The sequence below is a fragment of the Anolis sagrei genome, chromosome 10 (genome assembly GCF_037176765.1).
Source record: "Anolis sagrei isolate rAnoSag1 chromosome 10, rAnoSag1.mat, whole genome shotgun sequence".
Lineage (NCBI taxonomy): Eukaryota > Metazoa > Chordata > Lepidosauria > Squamata > Dactyloidae > Anolis > Anolis sagrei.
In genome coordinates, this window is record NC_090030.1 from 19,435,361 (window position 1) to 19,455,721 (window position 20,361).

The 20,361-nt window shown below is 43.2% G+C and overlaps 1 protein-coding gene across 1 annotated transcript in view; it reads left to right on the forward strand.

Annotated features, from left to right (window-relative positions):
- The first annotated feature begins 9,181 nt into the window (after positions 1–9,181).
- The window catches only part of LAS1L (LAS1 like ribosome biogenesis factor), a 34,675-nt gene continuing 23,495 nt past the window's right edge, over positions 9,182–20,361 (forward strand). The window contains exons 1-6 of the mRNA XM_060756188.2: positions 9,182–9,246; positions 12,229–12,454; positions 13,969–14,094; positions 15,392–15,461; positions 15,719–15,800; positions 18,849–19,043. Coding sequence (XP_060612171.2) covers positions 12,264–12,454; positions 13,969–14,094; positions 15,392–15,461; positions 15,719–15,800; positions 18,849–19,043 — 664 coding nt within the window. The 5' untranslated portion in view covers positions 9,182–9,246; positions 12,229–12,263. The remainder of the gene's footprint in view (positions 9,247–12,228; positions 12,455–13,968; positions 14,095–15,391; positions 15,462–15,718; positions 15,801–18,848; positions 19,044–20,361) is intronic.

A 20,361-nucleotide genomic window follows, 5' to 3' on the forward strand; every position in this document is an offset into this window, starting at 1 on the left:
AAGGAGCCCTGCGTATTCTTGTAATTTTATGACATTTTATATTATCTCCCTTCTGGGAAGATCTTACCTTTTAATCTTTCTGAATCAAAACACCTTCCTTCCTGCAAACCAAGCAAGCATCGTAATACCATCAGCCCTCCACATTCAATCGGGTCAGGGACACAAGAGCCCCCATCAAAGAGAAAAAAATGCTATATTTTTTCCTAGATTTCAAATATTGCTATATTTTTACCTTGTTAGGAAATTCTAGGTCCTCTAGTCAACTTTGAATATGTTTTAATGGTTTTTAACTGTGAGTTTTAAAAATACTGTTTATGCCGTCGCGCCTGGGGGCCTTAACTCTTAGTGAAAGAGACATAGACGTGACATCTTTCCCCCAGGGGATTGCATAGAATCATAGAATCATAGAATCAAAGAGTTGGAAGAGACCTCATGGGCCATCCAGTCCAACCCCCTGCCAAGAAGCAGGAATATTGCATTCAAATCACCCCTGACAAATGGCCATCCAGCCTCTGCTTAAAAGCTTCCAAAGAAGGAGCCTCCACCACACTCCGGGGCAGAGAGTTCCACTGCTGAACGGCATCTTGCCTTCCTTTAGAGAACTGGAACTCCCAAGGACCAAAACACTGTAGATAACTCAAAATAGGTTTTATTGTTCGCAAAGAGTTATCCCTTTAAGGCAATAAGCTGGAAGTTTCAAAGGGGGTAAAGGAAATATACATTACAGTCTCTGGTTGTCTTGGGTCCAAGGAGATTTCGCAGCTGAGAAGCTTTTCCTGTTCCCGCTTTTCTCAATGGCTGTGAAGGTCGGAAAAAACACAACCCCCAGTCCAATGGCCTATGTTGAAGGCACAGAGTCTTCCTTTTGATGTCAAAGGACCAGTTTGAAGGCGCTTGGGTCTCCTCAACGTTGTCCAGGGCGATCTTGACATGAATATGAGTCCCAAGGGTAAAAACCTTAGAACTGGTGATGAGAGGTAACTTAATTAAGGGCTTTAGAGCTAAGTCTCTTTCTCACGTCTATCTGATAGAAAGTTTGATGGTAGAATGGAAAAGGAAAAGCTCTGCCCTCCTCCAGGAAGAGGTGGAGCCAAGCAATTAGGCTGAGGAAGCAATATAACTGGTGCAAACAACACTGATTGACAGCTATAAATAACCAATCAATCCAACTATACATTTACAAAGTAAGCAAGTATGGGCATGTTTTACAGTTTAAATATTTGTATATTTTAAATTGTATGCTAATGCTTTTGTGTTAAGCCACTTTGAGTCTCCTTCGGAAGACATCAAGTGGGGTAAAGGTAAAGGTTTCCCCTTGACATTTAGTCTAGTTGTGTCCAACTCTGGGGGGTGGTGCTCATCTCCATTTCTACGTCAAAGAGCCAGTGTTGTCCGTAGACACCTCCAGGGTCATGTGGCCAACATGACTGCATGGAGCACCATTACCTTCCTGCTGAAGCGGTACCTATTGATCTACTCGCATTTGTATGTTTTTGAACTGCTAAGTTGGCAGAAGCTGGGGCTAACACAGGAGCTCCCCCTGTCCTGCAGATTCGAACCATCAACCTTCCGGACAGCATGTTCTGCAGCTTAGCAGCTTAATCCGCTGTGCCACCTCAGCGAGGTATAAATATAAGAACAACAACAACTTCTGCTCGGAGTGGCCATAGAAGTGCACTGGGGGACTGAATGAATCCTAGAGAGAAATACGCAAATCTACAAATCTGGAAGGTTGGTTGTAACTATGGCCCTGTGTAGTTTGAAATGGCATTAAATGGTCAGTGTAGACTCGTATAATCAGTTAAATGTAGTTAAATTGCATTAATTGGCAATGTAGATGGGACTTGCCTTACATCTATAGTGCTAGAGTGCATAGGTGTGCTTTCAAGTAAACTGTCAATTTATGGACACATGAGGTTGTTGTTGTTGTTGTTGTTGTATTAGGCCAGGAAGACACAGAAGTCATTTTGTCAGTGTGATTATTTTTCATGTGTACACTTGTCTATTATTGTTGTTGTTGTTGTTGTTGTTGTTGTTGTTGTTGTTGTTGTTATTATTACACTTTTTCACTTTTAAAAGAGATTCATTAAGGGTGCATCTACACTGTAGGATGAATACCGTTTGAACGCACATTAACTGCCAGGGCTCGATACTTTGGAATCCTGGAAGTTGTAGCTTTCCAAAGTTCTTAGCCTTCTCTTTCCAAGAGTGCTGGAGCCTTACCAAACTACATCTCCTATGATACCGTAGCATTGGGCCATGGATGGTAAAAGTGTTGCCAAACTGCATTCATTCTACTGTGTAAATGCATCCTATGCTGCTGTAAACTTGAGTAAGCCCAACACCCTCTTAGCAAACTGCCGTGTCCTTGAAATGAATCTTGGTTTAGACCAAGAAAGACGCTTGTTCCCCTCTTCTCTACAAGCGGCCTGTTCTTTTTTATACCTTTGCAACCCAAAATTAAACATTCCAATGCTCTCTTTCTTTCAGGAATAAAAGATAATTAGCAACAAGGTAGGAACGTGCAATTAGAGCCCAACGGGTTATAATTTACGTCTTATCCTCCATTGGGAAACAGTTAGTATAGAATTAAGACGGCTCCCGCAATCATGGCTCCAAGGGCAGAATTAACTCCCTCCATTTGATTCCACTTGAATCCTGGGAGCTGTAGTTTTCCAAGATCTATGGAGTCCTGCAAGTTGTAGTTTCCCAAGGTCTGTGGCATCCTAGGAGTTGTGTTTTTTTAAGGTCTATAGAATGATGGAAGTTGTGGTTTTCCAAGGTTAATAGAATCCTGGAAGTTGTAGTTTTCCAAGATCAATAGAATCCTGGGAGTTTTCCAAGGTCTATAGAATTCTGTGAGTTGTAGTTTTCCAAGGTCTATAGAATGCTGGGAGTTGTAATTTTTCAAGGTCTATGGAATCCTGCAAGTTGTAGTTTCCCAAGGTCTATGGCACCTTGGGTGTTGTGGTTTTTCAAGCTCTACAGAATGCTGGTAGCTGTGGTTTTCCAACTCCCCTCCTCCCAAGGGTTAATAGAATCCCGGGAGTTGTGGTTTTCCAAGGTCTATGGAATCTTGGGAGTTGTGGTTCTCCAAGGTCTATAGAATCCTGGGAGTTGTGGTTTTCCAAGGTCTATGGAATCCTGGGAGTTGTAGTTTTTCAAGGTTTATAGAATCCTGGGAGTTGTAGTTTTCCATAGTCTGTAGCTCTTGGGAGTTGTGGTTCTCCAGGGTCTATAGAATCCTGGGAGTTGTGGTTTTCCAACTCTCCTCCCCCCAAGGGTTAAGGTCTATAGAATGATAGTTTTTTTAAGGTCTATAGAATGCTGGGAGTTGTGATTTTCCAACTCTCCTCCACCCAAGGGTTAATAGAATCCTGGGAGTTGTGGTTTTCCACAGTCTATAGCTCTTGGAAGTTGTGGTTCTCCAAGGTCTATAGAATCCTGGGAGTTGTGGTTTTCCAAGGGCCTGCATCTTTGTCCAAGAGTATTGGTGTCTCATGAAACTAAAACTCCCAGTCTTCCACACCATTGAGCCATGGCAGTGAAAAGTGGAATCAAACTGCAGTCATTGTCAACAAACACAAGGAGATGAAGATGTAATTCTTCTTCATTTAGCCATTTTCTTCCTGCTGCAAGAAAATCTGATTTCTTAGTCCCTTTATCAGGTAGTCCAAACTGAAAAGCGCAAGCACATCAAAGCTGAAAAATCAAACTTTTTGGGTAATGCAATGCAAACAGATGAATGAACTCCAAAATAGATGTCAAATTAGGCATTGGAATTAATTGGAAATGAGCTAAAAAGGAATTAGAATCAGCTAAAAAGAGCAAAGTGACACGTGAGCTTCCCAATGAAAGAGATTAATTATAACACTAAAAAAGCCATTTGAAATTTGGGAAGACAAATGCCTGGTGCCAGAAACCTATGTCTGGATGACAGCTTTACAGGCTCAAGGACAACGCTGTCAACCTTTTCACGTTTTCCTGGTGGTCAGCCATCAAATCTCAACCAGTTGGGGATGCATCTACATTGTAGAAATAATGCTGTTTGACACCACTTTAACTGTGAAGCCTCAAGGCTATAGAATCATGGGAGTTATAGTTTGGGTTAAAGACCTTGCAAAACTACATCTCCAAGGATTCAAATGCATTTGGCCATGGAGGTTAGAGTGGTATCAAACTGTATTATTATTGCAGTGTAGATGCACCCTTAGGGGGAAAGTATGAAAGACAAAACTATGGCTATTATCTTCTTACTTCTCATTCCTATTAAATAACTTTGGGTCTCTTTAAGAGAGAGATAATGGATAATAATAATAATAATAATAATAATAGTAATAATAATATGTTTGCTGTTGTATCCACCCTTAACGTGGCTCGGAATGAGAGCTGATCAAAACCTGTGGCTGTTAAAGAACAAAAGCCAAGCATTGGTGTTTGTTCTTCGAAATATTGGGCATCTATGACATAAACAAGCATGTTTTCAGTTGATTTCCCTTTGAGTCCTAAGTGGAAAGGGCCTCTGTGATTTATCCTTGTGTCAGAGGAAGCAAGCCTTGTTCGCTCGGCATTGAAGCTCCATTGCGGGGACGGAAGCAATACATTCATTTCTCCTTTGCAGAAAATCAATTCAAGGTTTGAAGGCTCCAGACTTTGATTTATGGGCATTTGTTCTATAAGAAACATACATACCCATCTGTTCTGTCAATGTATCCCTTTGGTAATAATGGGCCAAATAATATAATGGCATACTGTTCTGGAAAGAAATGTTTCCCTATTCTTTGGTAGCTCACTGCTGCCCTCTGCTGTTGGAAGGCACTGGATGCATATAAAGGCAAAAGTTAAGGTTTCCCCTGACATTAAGTCAAGTCGTGTCCAACTCTGGAGGTTGGTGCTCATCTCCATTTCTAAGCCGAAGAGCCGGCGTTGTTCGTAGACACCTCCAAGGTCCCATGGCTGGCATGACTGCATGAAGTGCCATTACCTTCTCACAGAAGCAGTACCTATTGATCTACTCACATGTCAGGTGGAGTTGTCCTTTGTCAGAGAAGGCAAACTACAGCTCTCATGATTTCATAGCATTGAGCCATGCCAGCCAAAGTATTGCACCACCTGACATCCACCGGGAAGTAGTGAAAGAACCAAGGCAGAGACATCTCCAGCTCATCCCGTTTGGGTATCAGCCAGCACGTCAATGACTTAAATCAAGAAATAGTTTTCTAAGATCTACAGAGACACTTGCTGGAACACCCCAGCAAGCGAGAGTCCAAAAGTGGCAGGCTCAAACCCAGAACCTCAATCAATGGCTGACACCAAATGAGAGAGTCCCCCCTGGGCACACAGAAAACTGGGCGACTTGGAAGGTGCTGAACAGACTGCGCTCTGGCACCACGGATGCAGAGCTAACCTTAAGAAATGGGGCCACAAAGTGGAATCCATGACATACGAGTGTGGAGAAGAGCAAACTACAGACCACCTGCTGCAATGCAGCCTGAGCCTTGCTACATGCACAATGGAGGACCTCCTTGCGGCAACACCAGAGGCACTCCAAGTGGCCAGCTACTGGTCAAAGGACATTTAAGCAACTACCAAGCTTGCAAATTCTGTGTTTTGTTTGTTTTGGTTTGTTTTTTTTGTTAAAAATGTAATACAAATGTCTGGTTGCTGATGACACAATAAATAAATACTCACATTTGCATTTTTTCGAACTGCTAGGTTGGCAGAAGCTAGGGCTAACAGCGGGAGCTCACTCCACTCCCCGGATTCAAACCACCAACCTTTTGGTCAGCTCATCAGTTTAATCCAATGCACCACCAGGGAATCCAGGGTGCATACACACAAAGGAATTAATCCTGTTTGACCCTACTTTGGCTGTCATGGCTCAATGCTATGGAATCATGAGAGCTATAGTTTGCCTTCTCTGACAAAGGACAACTCCCAGGATCCCAATTAAAGGGGAATTAACCTGCATTAATTCCATGGTTAGCTGCACCAAATTACATTCCAGGTTTATTTATTTATTTGTCGTGTCAGGGCAACCAGTCAATTATATTACATTTCTAACAGAACAAAACAAACAAACAGACAGACAAAATACAAAATTTGTGAGTTTGGTAGTTGATTAAATGTCCTTTGACCAGTATCTGGCCACTTGGAGTGCTTCTGGTGTTGCTGCAAGAAGGTCCTCCATTGAGCATGTGGCAGGGCTCAGGTTGCATTGCAGCAGGTGGTCAGTGGTTTGCTCCTCTCCACATTTGCATGTCGAGGATTCAACTTTGTAGCTCCATTTCTTGAGGTTGGCTCTACATCTCGTGGTGCCAGAGCGCAGTCTGTTCAGTGCCTTCCAAGTTGCCTAGTTTTCTGTGTGCCCAGGGGGGAGTTTCTCATTTGATATCAGCCATGGATTGAGGTTCTGGGTTTGAGCCTGCCACTTTTGGACTCTCACTTGCTGAGGTGTTCCAGTGAGTGTCTCTGTAGATCTTAGGAAACTATTTCTAGATTTAAGTCGTTGGCATGTTAGCCGATACCCAAACGGGATGAGTTGGAGATGTCACTGCCTTGGTCCTTTCACTATTGGCTGCTACTTCCTGGCGGATGTCAGGTGGTGCAATACCGGCAAAGCAGTGTAATTTCTCCAGTGGTGTAGGGCGCAGACACCCCGTGATAATGCGGCATGTCTCATTAAGAGCCACATCCACTGTTTTAGCCTGGTGAGATGTCTTCCACACTGGGTATGCATACTCAGCAGCAGAGTAGCACAGCGCATAGGCAGATGTCTTCACTGTGTCTGGCTGTGATCCCCAGGTTGTGCCAGTCAGCTTTCATATGATATTGTTTCTAGAACGCACTTTTTGCTTGATGTTCAGGCAGTGCTTCTTGTCGGTCAGAGCATGGTCCAGAGTATTTGGGTGTGCTGCAATGCTCCCGTGGGATTCCTTCCCAGGTCATCCTCAGAGCTCAGGATGCTTGTCTATTCTTAAGGTGAAAGGCACATGTCTGTGTTTTAGATGGGTTGGGGATCAGCTGGTTTCCCCTGTAATAGGCAGTAAGAGCACCTAGAGCTTTGGAAAGCTTCTGTTCAACCATCTCAAAGCTCCCTGCTTGAGCGAGGGACATGAGAGAAGCCTCCTCGCAGGATTGCAAGACATCCGGGCGTCCCCTGGGCAACGTCTTCATAGACAGCTGATTCTCTCGCCACAGAAGCGACCAGCATGCAAGCAAGCAAGCAAAACATTCCAGGTTGTAGCACTACGATTCCATTTTAACTACCATGACAAAAGCCTATGTACACCTAGGATGCATAGTTTAGCCAAGGGCATTCAGAAAGCTCTAGTCCAGTGTTTCTCAACCTGGGGGTCGAGACCTCTGGGGAGGTCACAAGAGGATGTCAGAGGGGTTGCCAAAGACCATTGGAAAACACAGTATTTTATGTTGGTCATGGGGGCTCTGTGTGGGAAGTTTGGCCCAATTCTCTTGCTGGTGGGTTCAGAATGCTATAGGTGAACTATAAATCCTAGCCACTATAACTCCCAAATGTCAAGGTCTATTTTTCCCAAACTCCACCAGAGTACCCATTGACCTGTAAAGCCCAGTTGAGGTGGTTCAGTTCATCTTGGAGAAGGTGGGGTTCGCAGATTCTTTTTGCACGGTCTGCCAAGGCTTTAATGGTGCTTCTTTTTTGACTTGGGTGATGGTTGGAGTTTTTATGTCGATATCTATCTGTGTGTGTGGGTTTTCTGTAGACAGTGTGACCCAATTGTTGATCTGGTTTACGGATGACTAGGACATCTAGAAAAGGCAGTCTTCCTTCATCGTGAAAGAATCTGCGAACCCCACCTCCTCCAAGATGAATGGAACCACCTAAACTGGGCTCTCCAGGCCAATGGAGACTCCACCTCAGACATCAGAAGAGCTGCAAGACCAAGAACAAGCCACAAGAGTCAAGATGAAGATCCACCCAGAGGAAAAGTGACACAGCATATTATTGAAGAACACAGAAATGCTGGACCACTCTCACAACCACCATGTCAGACTACACAGAGAAGTCACTGAAATCCACAAGCATGTGGACAATTTCAGCAGAAAGGAGGAGACCATGAAAATGAACAAAATCTGGCTACCAGTATTAAAAAACTCTAAAATTACAACAGCAAAACAGCAGAGAGGAAACAACCAGGCACATCTTAACACCTCTCAACAAAAGATTCCCCCAGCCTCAGTCAGGCCTTTCAATGCTAATGAAGGTGGTCAGTTGAAACATTCACACCTAGCTCCAGCAGAGAAGAGCTCTTTGCCCCACCCCAGCCATTCCACAGATATATAAACCCATTTTCCTAATTCCAACAGACCTCACTACCTCTGAGGATGCTTGCCATAGATGCAGGCGAAACGTCAGGAGAAAATGCCTCTAGAACATAGCCATATAGCCCGAAAAAAACCCACAAGAACCTAGTAATTCCAGCCACGAAAGCCTTCGACAATACATTCATGCTTTTCTCAAATTATAATACAGCCCTCCAACAGTTTGAGGGACTGTAACCTGGTCCTCTGTTTGAAAAGTTTGAGGATCCCTGGTATATAGTATCCTATGATCAGGCAATAAAAGATGCTGCTTGAATATTTTACATTTCTTCTTTGGCCTCTTCCACACAGATGCCTAAAATCCACACCGAACTGGATTATATGGCAGTGTGGACTCGGATAATCCATTTCAAAGCAGATATTGTGGATTATTTGCCTTGATATTCTGGGTTATATGGCTGTGTGGAAGGGTCCTTCTTCTCTTTTTATGCTACAGTTCTCTATAGTCCTATGGGCAAAGGACCAGAGCTCCAAACATGTGCCTGCTTCCAACTGATTACATCAATGCTTCTTCCCTCCACTTCCGCGTCTCAGTGCCATCAATTGGTGCAACGCATCCAATCAAGAGCACGGTTTCGCCTTCTTTTCCCCGCCCCTTGCAGTGATTGGCTGATCTTCCTAGTCGTCTAGTAGCGGTATACCCAAATTTATATCCTAATGATTGGTTGGCTCCTCCAGATTGGAGAGTAGTGATTGGCTATATCTCATCTCGACTCAATTGGCTGTTCCCTCGTCAGGTTTATACTGATTGGCTGCGTCTCCGAACGGCTTGTAGCGATTGGCTACTGTTTCTCCCTCCCGCCCAATAGGTGAGAGGGCTTCTATCCTTGCCGGCCACCGTAGGGGGAGGTTTGGAATCCAAGATGGCGGCAGGACGTTGCATAGGTATTCACATTGACTTGAGGGGATGGGCTTGCATGGGGTGCAGAGAGAGATTCATCTTATTCTGGAACGAGGAGAGGGGAAGTGGGTCTTAAAGTCACCCAGGTCCTCCTAGGGTTGGACAACAGCTCCCATCATCCCTGTCTCAGCCCTGCATTGGTGAATAGTTGAAGGAGACCCCAAGAGCCATGCAACCCCCTTCTACCAGGTTAGAAAAGCACAATCAAAGCCCTCCTGATAGATGGCCATCCAGCCTGTGTTTGAAAGCCTCCAGACAAGGCAACTCCATTGTGCTCTGAGGCAGTGTATTCATAGAATCGTAGAGTTGGAAGAGATCGCATGGGCCATCCAGTCCAACCCCATTCAGCCAAGAAGCAGGAAAATTGCATTCAAAGAACCCCCGACAGATGGCCATCCAGCCTCAGTTTAAAAGCCTCCAAAGAAGGAGCCTCCACCACAATCTGGGGCAGAGAGTTCCACTGCTGAACAGCTCCTAATGTTCCGAACATTATTCCTAATGTTCAGACGGTATTTCTTTTCTTGTAGTTTCTTGTAGCCCTGAACGGTTTGGGACCATCCTATCTGCATGACCGCATCTCCGTCTACAAACCCACGCGTTCACTTCCGTCATCTGGAGAGGCCCTGCTCGTGATCCCGCCTGCGTCGCAAGCGCGTTTGGTGGGGACACGAGACAGGGCCTTTTCTGTGGTGGCCCCCCGACTCTGGAACACCCTCCCCAAAGATCTTAGACAGTCCCCTACATTGGCAGTCTTTAGAAAGAACTTGAAGACCTGGCTGTTCCGATGTGCCTTCCCAGAATAGGAAATCTCCATTACCAAGTCCCATAAGCACTTTATTAGAACTAAGATTGCTGCACATCGCACACTGCAGTTGCCCTATAATCCTTATAAGCCTTATATACCACCTGTCACATCAGCACTTTTAATCCTGTACCCATTACTCTGGCTCGGCCCAGTTTTATTGAGTCTTAGTGTATTGTTTATTGCTTGTTGTTTATATTGCTTTAATTGTTTTTAATTTGTCTTAGGTTTTGTATTGCTATATTGTGTGTTGAGGCCTTGGCCTTTGTAAGCCACATCGAGTCCTTCGGGAGATGCTAGAGGGGTACAAATAAAGTTTAATAATAATAATAATAATAATAATAATAATAATAATTGTAGTTTGAAGCCATTGTTCTGCATCCTAGTCTCCAGGGAAGCAGAAAACAAGTTTGCTCCCTCCTCCCTGTGACTTCCTCTCACATATTTATACATGGCTATCATGTCTCCTCTCAGCCTTCTCTTCTTCAGGCTGAACATGCCCAGCTCTTTAAACCGCTCCTCGTAGGGCTTGTTTTCCAGACCCTTGATCATTTTAGTCGCCCTTCTCTGGACACATTCCAGCTTGTCAATATCTCTCTTCAATTGTGGTGCCCAGAATTGGACACAATGTATAGATATAGGTCTAACCAAGGCAGAATAGAGGGGTAGTGTGAATTCCCAGGATCTAGACCAGGGATCCTCAAACTAAGGCCCAAGGGCCAGATACGGCCTACCAAGGTAATTTACCCAGCTCTCTCTCAGGGTCAACCTAAGTCTGAAACGACTTGAAAGCACACAACAACAAGAAAAACAATCCTATCTCATCATCCAAAAGCAGCCCCACAGTTCCCATTGAAATACTAATAAGTTTATCTTTGTTAAAATTGTTCTTTATTTTAATTATTGTATTGTTTTTAACTGGGTTTTTTTTTGTGTACTACAAATAAGATATGTGCAGTGTGCATAGGAATTAATTCATTTTTTCCCAAGTTATAATCTGGCCCCCCAACAGTTTGAGGGACTGTGACCTGGCCCTCCGTTTAAAAAGTTTGAGGACCCCTGATCTAGACACTATACTCCTGTTGATGCAGACGAAAATCTCATTGGCTTTTTTAGCTGCAGCATCACGTTGTTGGCTCATTTTTAATTTGTTGTCCATGAGGACTCTCAAGATCTTTTCCATATGTACTGCTCTTGAGCCACGCGTCTCCCATTGTGTATCTTTGAATTTCATTTTTTCTGCCTAAGTGTAGTATCTTGCATTTGTCACTGTTGAACTTTATTGTGTTCATTTTGGCCCATCTCTCTAATTCCATTGCCAAACAGCTCTTACGTGTGTATGTACATGGGCACACATGCTATATGTATATTAAATGTTAAGTTATAAACATATATAATGCTGTGTAATTTATATAATGTATTACCTGTTGCTAAACATTCCTCTTTGAGATCAGGGTGGTTTGCTTGTTGAAGTAAATATGCTAGCAGGGCCTGTTGTCAGGAGGGTACATATGAGGTTTGTGCATCTGAGAGGTGAAATATATACTTTCTGTATATATTTCAGAATCGGTAATAATGTCAAAAAAACATAGTATGATTTTACATAGATTTGTCCTACATTAGAACAGTAAAGACAAATATCACTTAAGTAAAATAAACATTACATATTAAATAACCAGAAAAATAAAATAAGGTGTAAACACTAAACTAATCTGAGAATCTGCTATTGGACTAAGTACGTTCCAGTCTTTAGTCTGTTGCTGATAGGCTCAGTTTCAGGGCTCTTCCACAAAGCCATATAACCCAGAATATCAAGGCAGAAAATTCCACAATACCTTCTTTGAACTGGGTTATCTGAATCCACACTGCCATATATTCCAATTCAAAGCAGATACTGTGGGATTTTATTCAGCTGTGTGGAAGAGGCCTCCGTAGGAGAAAGAAGATGATGTGTTGTGTGGGGGTGTTGTGTGTGTAAGTATATTTCTTGGATGTGAATCCTTAAACCAGGGTAAAGTGGCCTTAGGACTCTGGAGTTTAGGTGTAACAGCTTGTGAATTTTTGAAATATTGACATTTTAATTTGATAATGAGAAAAGTAAGAATTATGAGCAGATTCATTTCTTTTTGGAAGCCTTTTGCTGATGGTTATATTTTCTCCTCAGACCGGTGACCCTGGCAGGGAGCCTCCAGTTCTGCCATGGCCAACAGTTCCCCTCAGGCGCCTTCAGGGCAAAGGCAGAGGGTGGCCAAGTCCCAGCGCAAGCGGCCACAGAACGTGGTTGCCTGGCAGAGCAAGGCCGAATGGGACCAAGTGATGGTGGGGCTTTACTGCGGAGACTGCCAGATGCAGCAAGCAGCGCTGGACCGAGTGTCTGTTTGGAAAAGCAGGTCAGTGGGGAAAGAGACAGAGTACATCCGAAAAGAGAGACTACTTGAGAACAAGGGATCGAGAGACAGTCCTGCAAGTCCTAATAGTATATTTGCTGGCTTATCATAGACATATCATGCCTACCTTAACCTCTAATGGTGCATCCATTCTCTGTTCTCAATTCCAAACTCTTGATTGTAGTCATGGATGTAACCCAGGCATGGGCAAACTTCAACCCTCCAGGTGTTTGGACTTGATCTCCCAGTAGCCTGTTAGGAATTGTGGGAGCTGAAGTCCAAAATACCTGGAGGGCCAAAGTTTGCCCACACCTGATGTAACAACTGTTTATTTGACCGCATTTTTTTTCTTTTGGCAATGTGAAGTTTTCCTGTAAGAATGAGAAGCTAGAGATGCTTGCATATGATGTGTGGTATGGCATGACCTAGATGCCATTCGTCCATAATACTTTAGATCAGGGGTCTTCAAACTAAGGCCCGGGGGCCAGATACGGCCCTCCAAGGTCATTTACCCAGCCCTTACTCAGGATCAACCTAAGTCTGAAACACCTTGAAAGCACACAACAACAAAAACAATTCTATCTCATCAGCCAAAAGCAGGCCCACACTTTCCACTGAAATACTAATAAGTTTATATTTGTTAAAATGGTTCTTCATTTTAATTACTGTATTGTTTTCAAGTGTTTTTTGCATTACAAATGAGATATGTGCAGTGTACATAGGAATTCATTCATGTTTCTTTCAAATTATAATCCGGGCCTCCAACAGTTTGAAGGACTGTGACCTGGCCCTCTGTTTAAAAAGTTTGAGGACCCCTACTTCAGATAGACAGTACTTCCAAATTTAACTAAACTGACTTGAGAACATTCCCTGTGCTGTTCCAGTTAGTTCATTTCTCAACATCTCATCTGTTTCCTGTCTAATGTGACATCTATCTGAAGTTTTTGTAATTTAGAGGGCTTTTCCAGCATGGTTGACCTCTTGAGTTTCAGCATTATCCTCTATTGAATAATGCATATCCATTTTGTTTGCTGAGGAACCTCCATATCTGCAAGGAACAATTGAGAATTGCAGAAGTTGGGGGAATGTCCTTGGAATCAGTACACAGTAGTTTTCTGGTTGAACTCAGCAATCCCATGGAGTTGTGTCGATGTGCTATAGAACAGTGTTCACTTAGAGTGACGGTCCATAGACTGTTGTCTGACTGCCAGACTTTGGGGATTTCCCAGAAAGAAAGAAACAGTTGGGCCCATTCAGCACAAATATGGTACCAGTCCTTGGCCCATTGAGGGTTGAGAGAAATTGTCAATGTGAATGGTATATGACAGGGGTCAGGAACCTTCGGCCCTCCAGGTGTGGTGGACTTTGGGGCAAATGCCGAGCCTCAAGGAATTGTGGGAGTTGAAGTCCACCACACCTGGAGGGCCGAAGGTTCCCCATGCCTGGTATATGATAATCTGTTTCCCCCTTGTGTGGAGCTACTCTTGACCTCACTGTGTCTTACTCTTTGGAGCTAGATATGGGCACAGGATGCCATTGGCTGTGGAATCCACTGCTGATCTGGTTCGGTGTAAACTTCTAGATGCCTCTGGCAATTTGAAGTCCCATGAACTTGTCCTCACATATGGCCTTGCTCTTGTCAGGTAAGGACTGTGGCAGGGAGAGGGAGGAAGGGGATGAGATTGGGAACAGTACTTTATTATTTTACCCTATTTGTTGTTGTTGTTGTTGTTGTTATGGAGGCCTCGGTGGTGCAGTGGGTTAAACCCTTGTGCCATCGGAACTGCTGACCGACAGATCAGCGGTTTGAAACCAGGGAGAGCGGATTGAGCTCCCTCTGTCAGCTCCACCTCCCCATGCGGGGACATGAGAGAAGCCTCCCACAAGGTTTTATTTTATTATTTCAAGCATTTTTACCCCATCCTTCTCAACTCCCGGAGCGGGACTCAGAGTGGCTAAAACATCAAACATCCGGGTGTCCCTTGGGCAACGTCCTTGCAGACAGCCAATTCTATCATACCAGAAGTGACTTGCAGTCTCTCAAGTTGCTCCTGACACAAAAAAGTATTACATTTATTATTTACTCTATTATTATTACATTTATTATTTTACTTCATTATTGTTGTTATTACATTTACATTATTTACTCTATTGTTATTATTGCATTGATTATTTTACTTTATCATTAGTATTATTATTGCATTGATTATTTTACTCTCTTTATTATTATTGGAAGGATACTTAAGCACGTTTACATTGAAGAAGGTTAGAATAATAGTTTCATCAGAATTGGATAGTCTTATCTTAAGTTGCAGTTTTATGTAAATATTCAAAGATATTTAACGTACTGATGCCTCAATTAATATAATTTTATTGGTATCTATTTTTATTTTGAAATTTACCAGTAGCTGCTACATTTCCCACCCTCGGCTTATATTTTCCCAGTTTTCTGTGGTAAAGTTAGGTGCCTTGGCTTATATTCAGGTCGGCTTATATTCTAGTATGTACTGTACATTATAAGATAAACATAAACCCAGTTGCTTTCTTGTTTGTAATCACACCGCCTAGAAGGTGCTAAAAGACATTATGATACATTCTGAAGTTCCCTGGCTTCTCTGTCAGGGAAAAATTGCGGTTGGGGGGCATTTGCAGTTTGTTTTTTTAAATGCAGTTTGTACTGGTCTGTGTCTATGGTCTTACAACAAGATAGGAAATCAGTAAGATAGTCTTGGGCTTAATCAAAAGAGGTACAGATCTGCTGGCAATCAATAAAACCGTGAAATGGACAAGAGTCAAAAAGAGGGGAGGGATGCACCTGGAAGTGATCAGACATTCCTTTTCCATTCCTTATCTACAAAGAACTATTTGAAATTGCTGTGACGGCCCTGAATTCCCAAGACACTTCTCTGTAGGATCTTTTTTTCCTTTTTATTTTAATAGGTTTCTGAATCTCATCACTGAGCGAAAGCAGAAAAAATTCACCACATCCTTAAGATGGCTGGCAAAAGAGGTAAGGAAAACTCCCAGAATCTAAACCACTTGCAAGGTTCTAACATGGTCCCCATAAGAGGAAGCATGGCCCAGAAAAAAATACAGGAAGGATTTTGAATTAATTCCAATATCTGCGGATAGAGCCTATGTTTTCTGGATTACAGAGACCAGCATCTTCCAACAGGTCCATTCATTCTGGAAATTGTAATTCCAAAACTTTGCATTTCAAATCTCTGCTCTTGGTGATGTTAATTAGTAATTATTTTTTGCTCAAAGCTGGACATCCCAGTCTGGATTGTGGACCTTCGTCACGAACTGACCCACGGCAAGCTTCCCCCTCTGGTTACTTGTCAAAAAGGTGAGTATATTCATTAATGTTTTGATGGCAGTGCTTGGTTGGTGTTTTATAGCAGCACTTTGCATGTGATAGTTCACCAAGTCTCCACCTGTTTGTAAAAGTAACGTAAAGAATTCAAGAAGGAGAGAAATAAGACAGGGAAGAATGTGGGATCATATTTATTATGCATATTTAATTATAGAAATTTATGGAAAGTCAGGGACTGTGTTAGAAACCACAGTTGGCTCTCCACATTTGTAAGGTTTAATTTCTACAGATTTGATTAATATTTATTTACTTTATTTTTAGCCAGTCCTCCTCTTGATATAGTGACTCAAGGCAGCTTTAGGAATCTTTCTGTGTGTGCTGTGCAGAAATCTCTGTGGCCAACTTATGGCAGAATATGAGCATAGAGCCACATCGGAGGACATTTTGTGCCCAGGACCTAGAGATTCTTATACAAGCATTTCCTCAGGTGGAAAAATAAAATAAAATTGCAATTTAATTGCCATTTGTTTTTAATATGCAACCTTAGTTGAGAGAGGTAAAACTCCTGTTTACGAGAGCTTCCCTGAACTACAGTTCTTTAGTAGAGAACTTCCATCTCACCACATCGCAGTGGTGTCATATAATCTAAAGCAGGGGTTCTCAACCTTCCTCATGCTGCGACCCCTTAATACAATTCCTCATGTTGTGGTGACCCCCAACCATAAAATTATTTCCCTTCCTACTTCATAACTGTCATTTTGCTACTGTTATCAATCGTAATGTAAATATATGATATGCAGGATGTATTTTCATTCACTGAACCAAATTTGGCACAAATACCTGATATGCCCAAATTTGAATACTGGTGGGGGTGGGGGGTTGATTTTGTCATTTGGGGGTTGTTGTTGCTGGAATTTATAGTTAACCTACAATCAAAGAGCATTCTGAACTCCTCTAACAATGGATTGAACCAAACTTGGCACACAGAACTCCCATGACCAACAGAAAATACTGGAAGGGTTTGGTGGGCATTGACCTTGAGTCTTGGAGTTGTAGTTCGCCTACATCCAGAGAGCACTGTGGACTCAAACAATGATGGATCTGGGCCAAACTTGGCATGAATACTCAATATGCCCAAATGTGAACACTGATGGAGTTTGGGGAAAATAGTCCTTGACATTTTGGGAGTTGTAGTTGCTGGGATTTGTAGTTCACCTACAATCAAAGAGCAGTCTGAACCCCAGCAACCACAGAATTGGGCCAAACTTCCCACATAGAACCCCCATGACTCACAGAAAATACTGCGTTTTCTGGTGGTCTTTAGTTACCCCTCTGACACTCCCTTGTGACCCCTTCAGGGGTCCCGACCCCAGGTTGAGAACCACTGATCTAAAGAGAAGTCACACTGTTACAGTGTGATTACTCTGAGTATTACTTTAACTAGTTGCATTGTTTTGAGATTCCCACAAGGTGGCATTAGGGTTTGAAGAATACTTTCTGAAGCTGAACAAGAATATGGCTCTTGATCTCTCCAAGTTCTGCTCTGAATCTCAAATTGCTACACCAGGTTAGCTCTTCCCCTGCCTTTTGTTTGTGATAAGTATTAGACTAGAGCTGCCTACTTTCTTAGTCTCTGCCTCAGTTGTAGTTGTCGAAGACTTTCATGGCCGAAATCACTGGGTTGCTGTGAGTTTTCTGAGCTGTATGGCCATGTTCCAGAAGCATTCTTCCCTGACGTTTTGCCCACATCTATAGCAGTCATTCTCAGAGGTTGTGAGGTCTGTTGGAAACTAGGCAAGTGAGGTTTATAGATCTGTGGAATGTCCAGGTTGGGAGAAAGTACTCTCATCTGTTTGAGGCAAGTGTGAATGTTGCAGTTGGCCACCTTGATTAGCATTTAATGGCCTTGCAGCTTCAAAGCCTGGCTGCTTCCTGCCTGGAGGATCCTTTGTTGAAAGGTGTTAGCTGGCCCTGATTGATTCTGGTTTGGAATTTCCCTGTTTTTTTAATGTTGCTCTTTATTTACTATCCTGATTTTAGAGTTTTTTTAAATACTGGTTTCCAGATTTTGATCATTTTCATGGTTTCTTCCTTTTTGTAGACATTGTCCACATGCTTGTGGATTTCAGTGGCTTCTCTGTGTAGTCTGACATGGTGGTTGTTAGAATGATCCAGCACTTTTGTGTTCTCAAATAATATGCTGCGCCTAGGCTGGTTCATCCAGTGCTCTGTTATGGCTGACTTCTCTGGCTGAATTAGTTTGCAGTGCCTTTCATGTTCAATGATTCATGTCTGGGCAAAGCTGCTGCATTTGATGGTCTCTATGTAGACTTGTCCACAGTTGCATGGCAAACGGAAGACTCCTGCAGAGGTGAGAGTTTCCCTCTTGTCCTTTGCCGAACATAGCATTTGTTGCATTTTCTTAGTGCTTATGTGAGTCTATGTGGTCAGTGGTTCCCTTGATGTATGGCAAGAACACTTTTCCTCTGGGTGGATCTTTGTCTTGACTCTCGTGGCTTGTTCTCGGTCTTGCAGTTTTTCTGATGTCTGAGGTGGAGTATCCATTGGCCTGTAGAGCCCAGTTTAGGTGGTTCAGTTCACCTTGGTGGAGGTGGGGTTTGTGGATTCAGTTTGTACGGTCTGCCAGGGCTTTTGTTGTTCTTCTTTTTTTACTTGGGTGATGGATGGAGTTTTTCTGTAGGTATGTATCTGTGTGTGTAGGTTTTCTCAATTGTTGATTGGGTTTGTGGATGACGAGAACATCTAGAAATTGTGGTTTTCCTTCACTTTCTTTTTCCATGGTGAATTGGATGTTTGGGTGGATGCTCTTGAGGTGGTTCAGGAATTTGTTGAGTTCTTCTTCTCCATGGCTCCAAATGGTGAAGGTGTCATCCATATATCTGAATCATATAGTGGGCTTTTTTGTTGCTGTTTCCAGGGCTTGTTTTTCAAAGCCATGAGAGTAAAGGCAGAGATCTACCCAGAGGAGAAGTGTTATTGCTTTACATTAAGGGAGCTTTACCTCAGTCAGATTGGAAGAGATCTCTGTGTCAGAATCTGATCTAGTGTTCACTGATCCAGGCTGCGATGTCGTCCTGGAGTGGCTCCGACGGACCTACTGGAGCCGACAGCTGGGCAACAACATGGCTGGTGGATGCGAGGAGGAAGAGGAGGGCGAAGAAGAGTCGTCAGCAACAGAGAGCGGGACAGACAGCAGCCGAGAGGAACCTGAGAAATCCCAGTCGCCAGGTTTATGGAAAAACCAAGAGCTCCATGGTGTGTAGTTGTTCCTAAGGGGAAATCGGTGCTAAAATCTTGGCCTTCTTCAAAGGAGGCAAAAAGAAATTAACAACTAGTTAAATTTAGACCTTGGAAGGGGAATTTCCAAGGGAGCGAGAAATGGACCGAGGGATAATCATCTGGTTCCTTAGTAGCTCTTGAAAAACACAGATCCTATAAATCTGACAAATCTAGATTAGAAGCTGTTTTATAAAGAGTCAGTAGACTTCAGGAACCAAACACTTCAATAATAAATAAGTACAATTCTTACTAGAGTTGTATCCTACCTTTTTACCAGATAGTGAGAGAGGGCCTTCTCAGTGGCGGCCTCTGCAATACCCTCCCCAGGGAAATTAGACAGGCCCTATCCCTCCCCTCCTTTCGTAAGAGCTTGAAAACCTGGTGGTTTCAACAAGAAATTGAGAATGACTATTCATTTATTTATTGACAGTATTTCTATACCGCTTATCTCACCCTGAGGGGGACTCAAAGCGGTTTACACATAAGTAATGGCAAAATTCAATGCCAGTACAAACAATTACAATTATACACTACAATTAGGCATAAATCAAGTTAAAAACAGTGCATCCACAAGCAATAAAACAATAATTAAAACAATAAAACAGTCTCGTCCGTCGAATCGCCGTTCCAGTCATTGTCTTTCTGAAATGCTGCATACATTTACTTCTATTGCCCGAAGGCCTGGTCCCAAAACCATGATTTTAATTTTTTTCTAAAAGCCAGGAGGGAGGGAGCGGATCTTACCTCATTTGGGAGTGTGTTCCATAGGCGGGGGGCCACAGCTGAGAAAGCCCTGTCTCTCATCCCCACCAGACACATCTGTGCTGTTGATGGGAGCGAGAGTAGGGCCTCCCCGGATGATCTTAGATTTCGAGGTGGGACGTAGGGGTAGATGTGTTTGGACAAGTAAGTAAGCTGGGCCAGAACCTTAGTTCTAGCTCAGCCCTAGACATAGGAGCCCCCGGTGGTGCAGTGGGTTAAACCCCTGTGCCGGCAGGACTGAAGATCGACAGGTCGCAGGTTCGAATCCGGGGAGAGGCGGATGAGCTCCCTCTATCAGCTCCAGCTCCTTATGCGGGGACATGAGAGAAGCCTCCCACAAGGATGATAAAAACATCAATTCATCCGGGCATCCCATAGGCAACGTCCTTGCAGATGGCCAATTCTCTCACACCAGAAGCGACTTGCAGTTTCTCAAGTCACTCCTGACACGACAAAAAAAAAAAAAAAGCCCTAGACATTGTTGAATATGGCCTTATTCTTCCTACCAATTACCCAGGTCACTTCCTCTAAT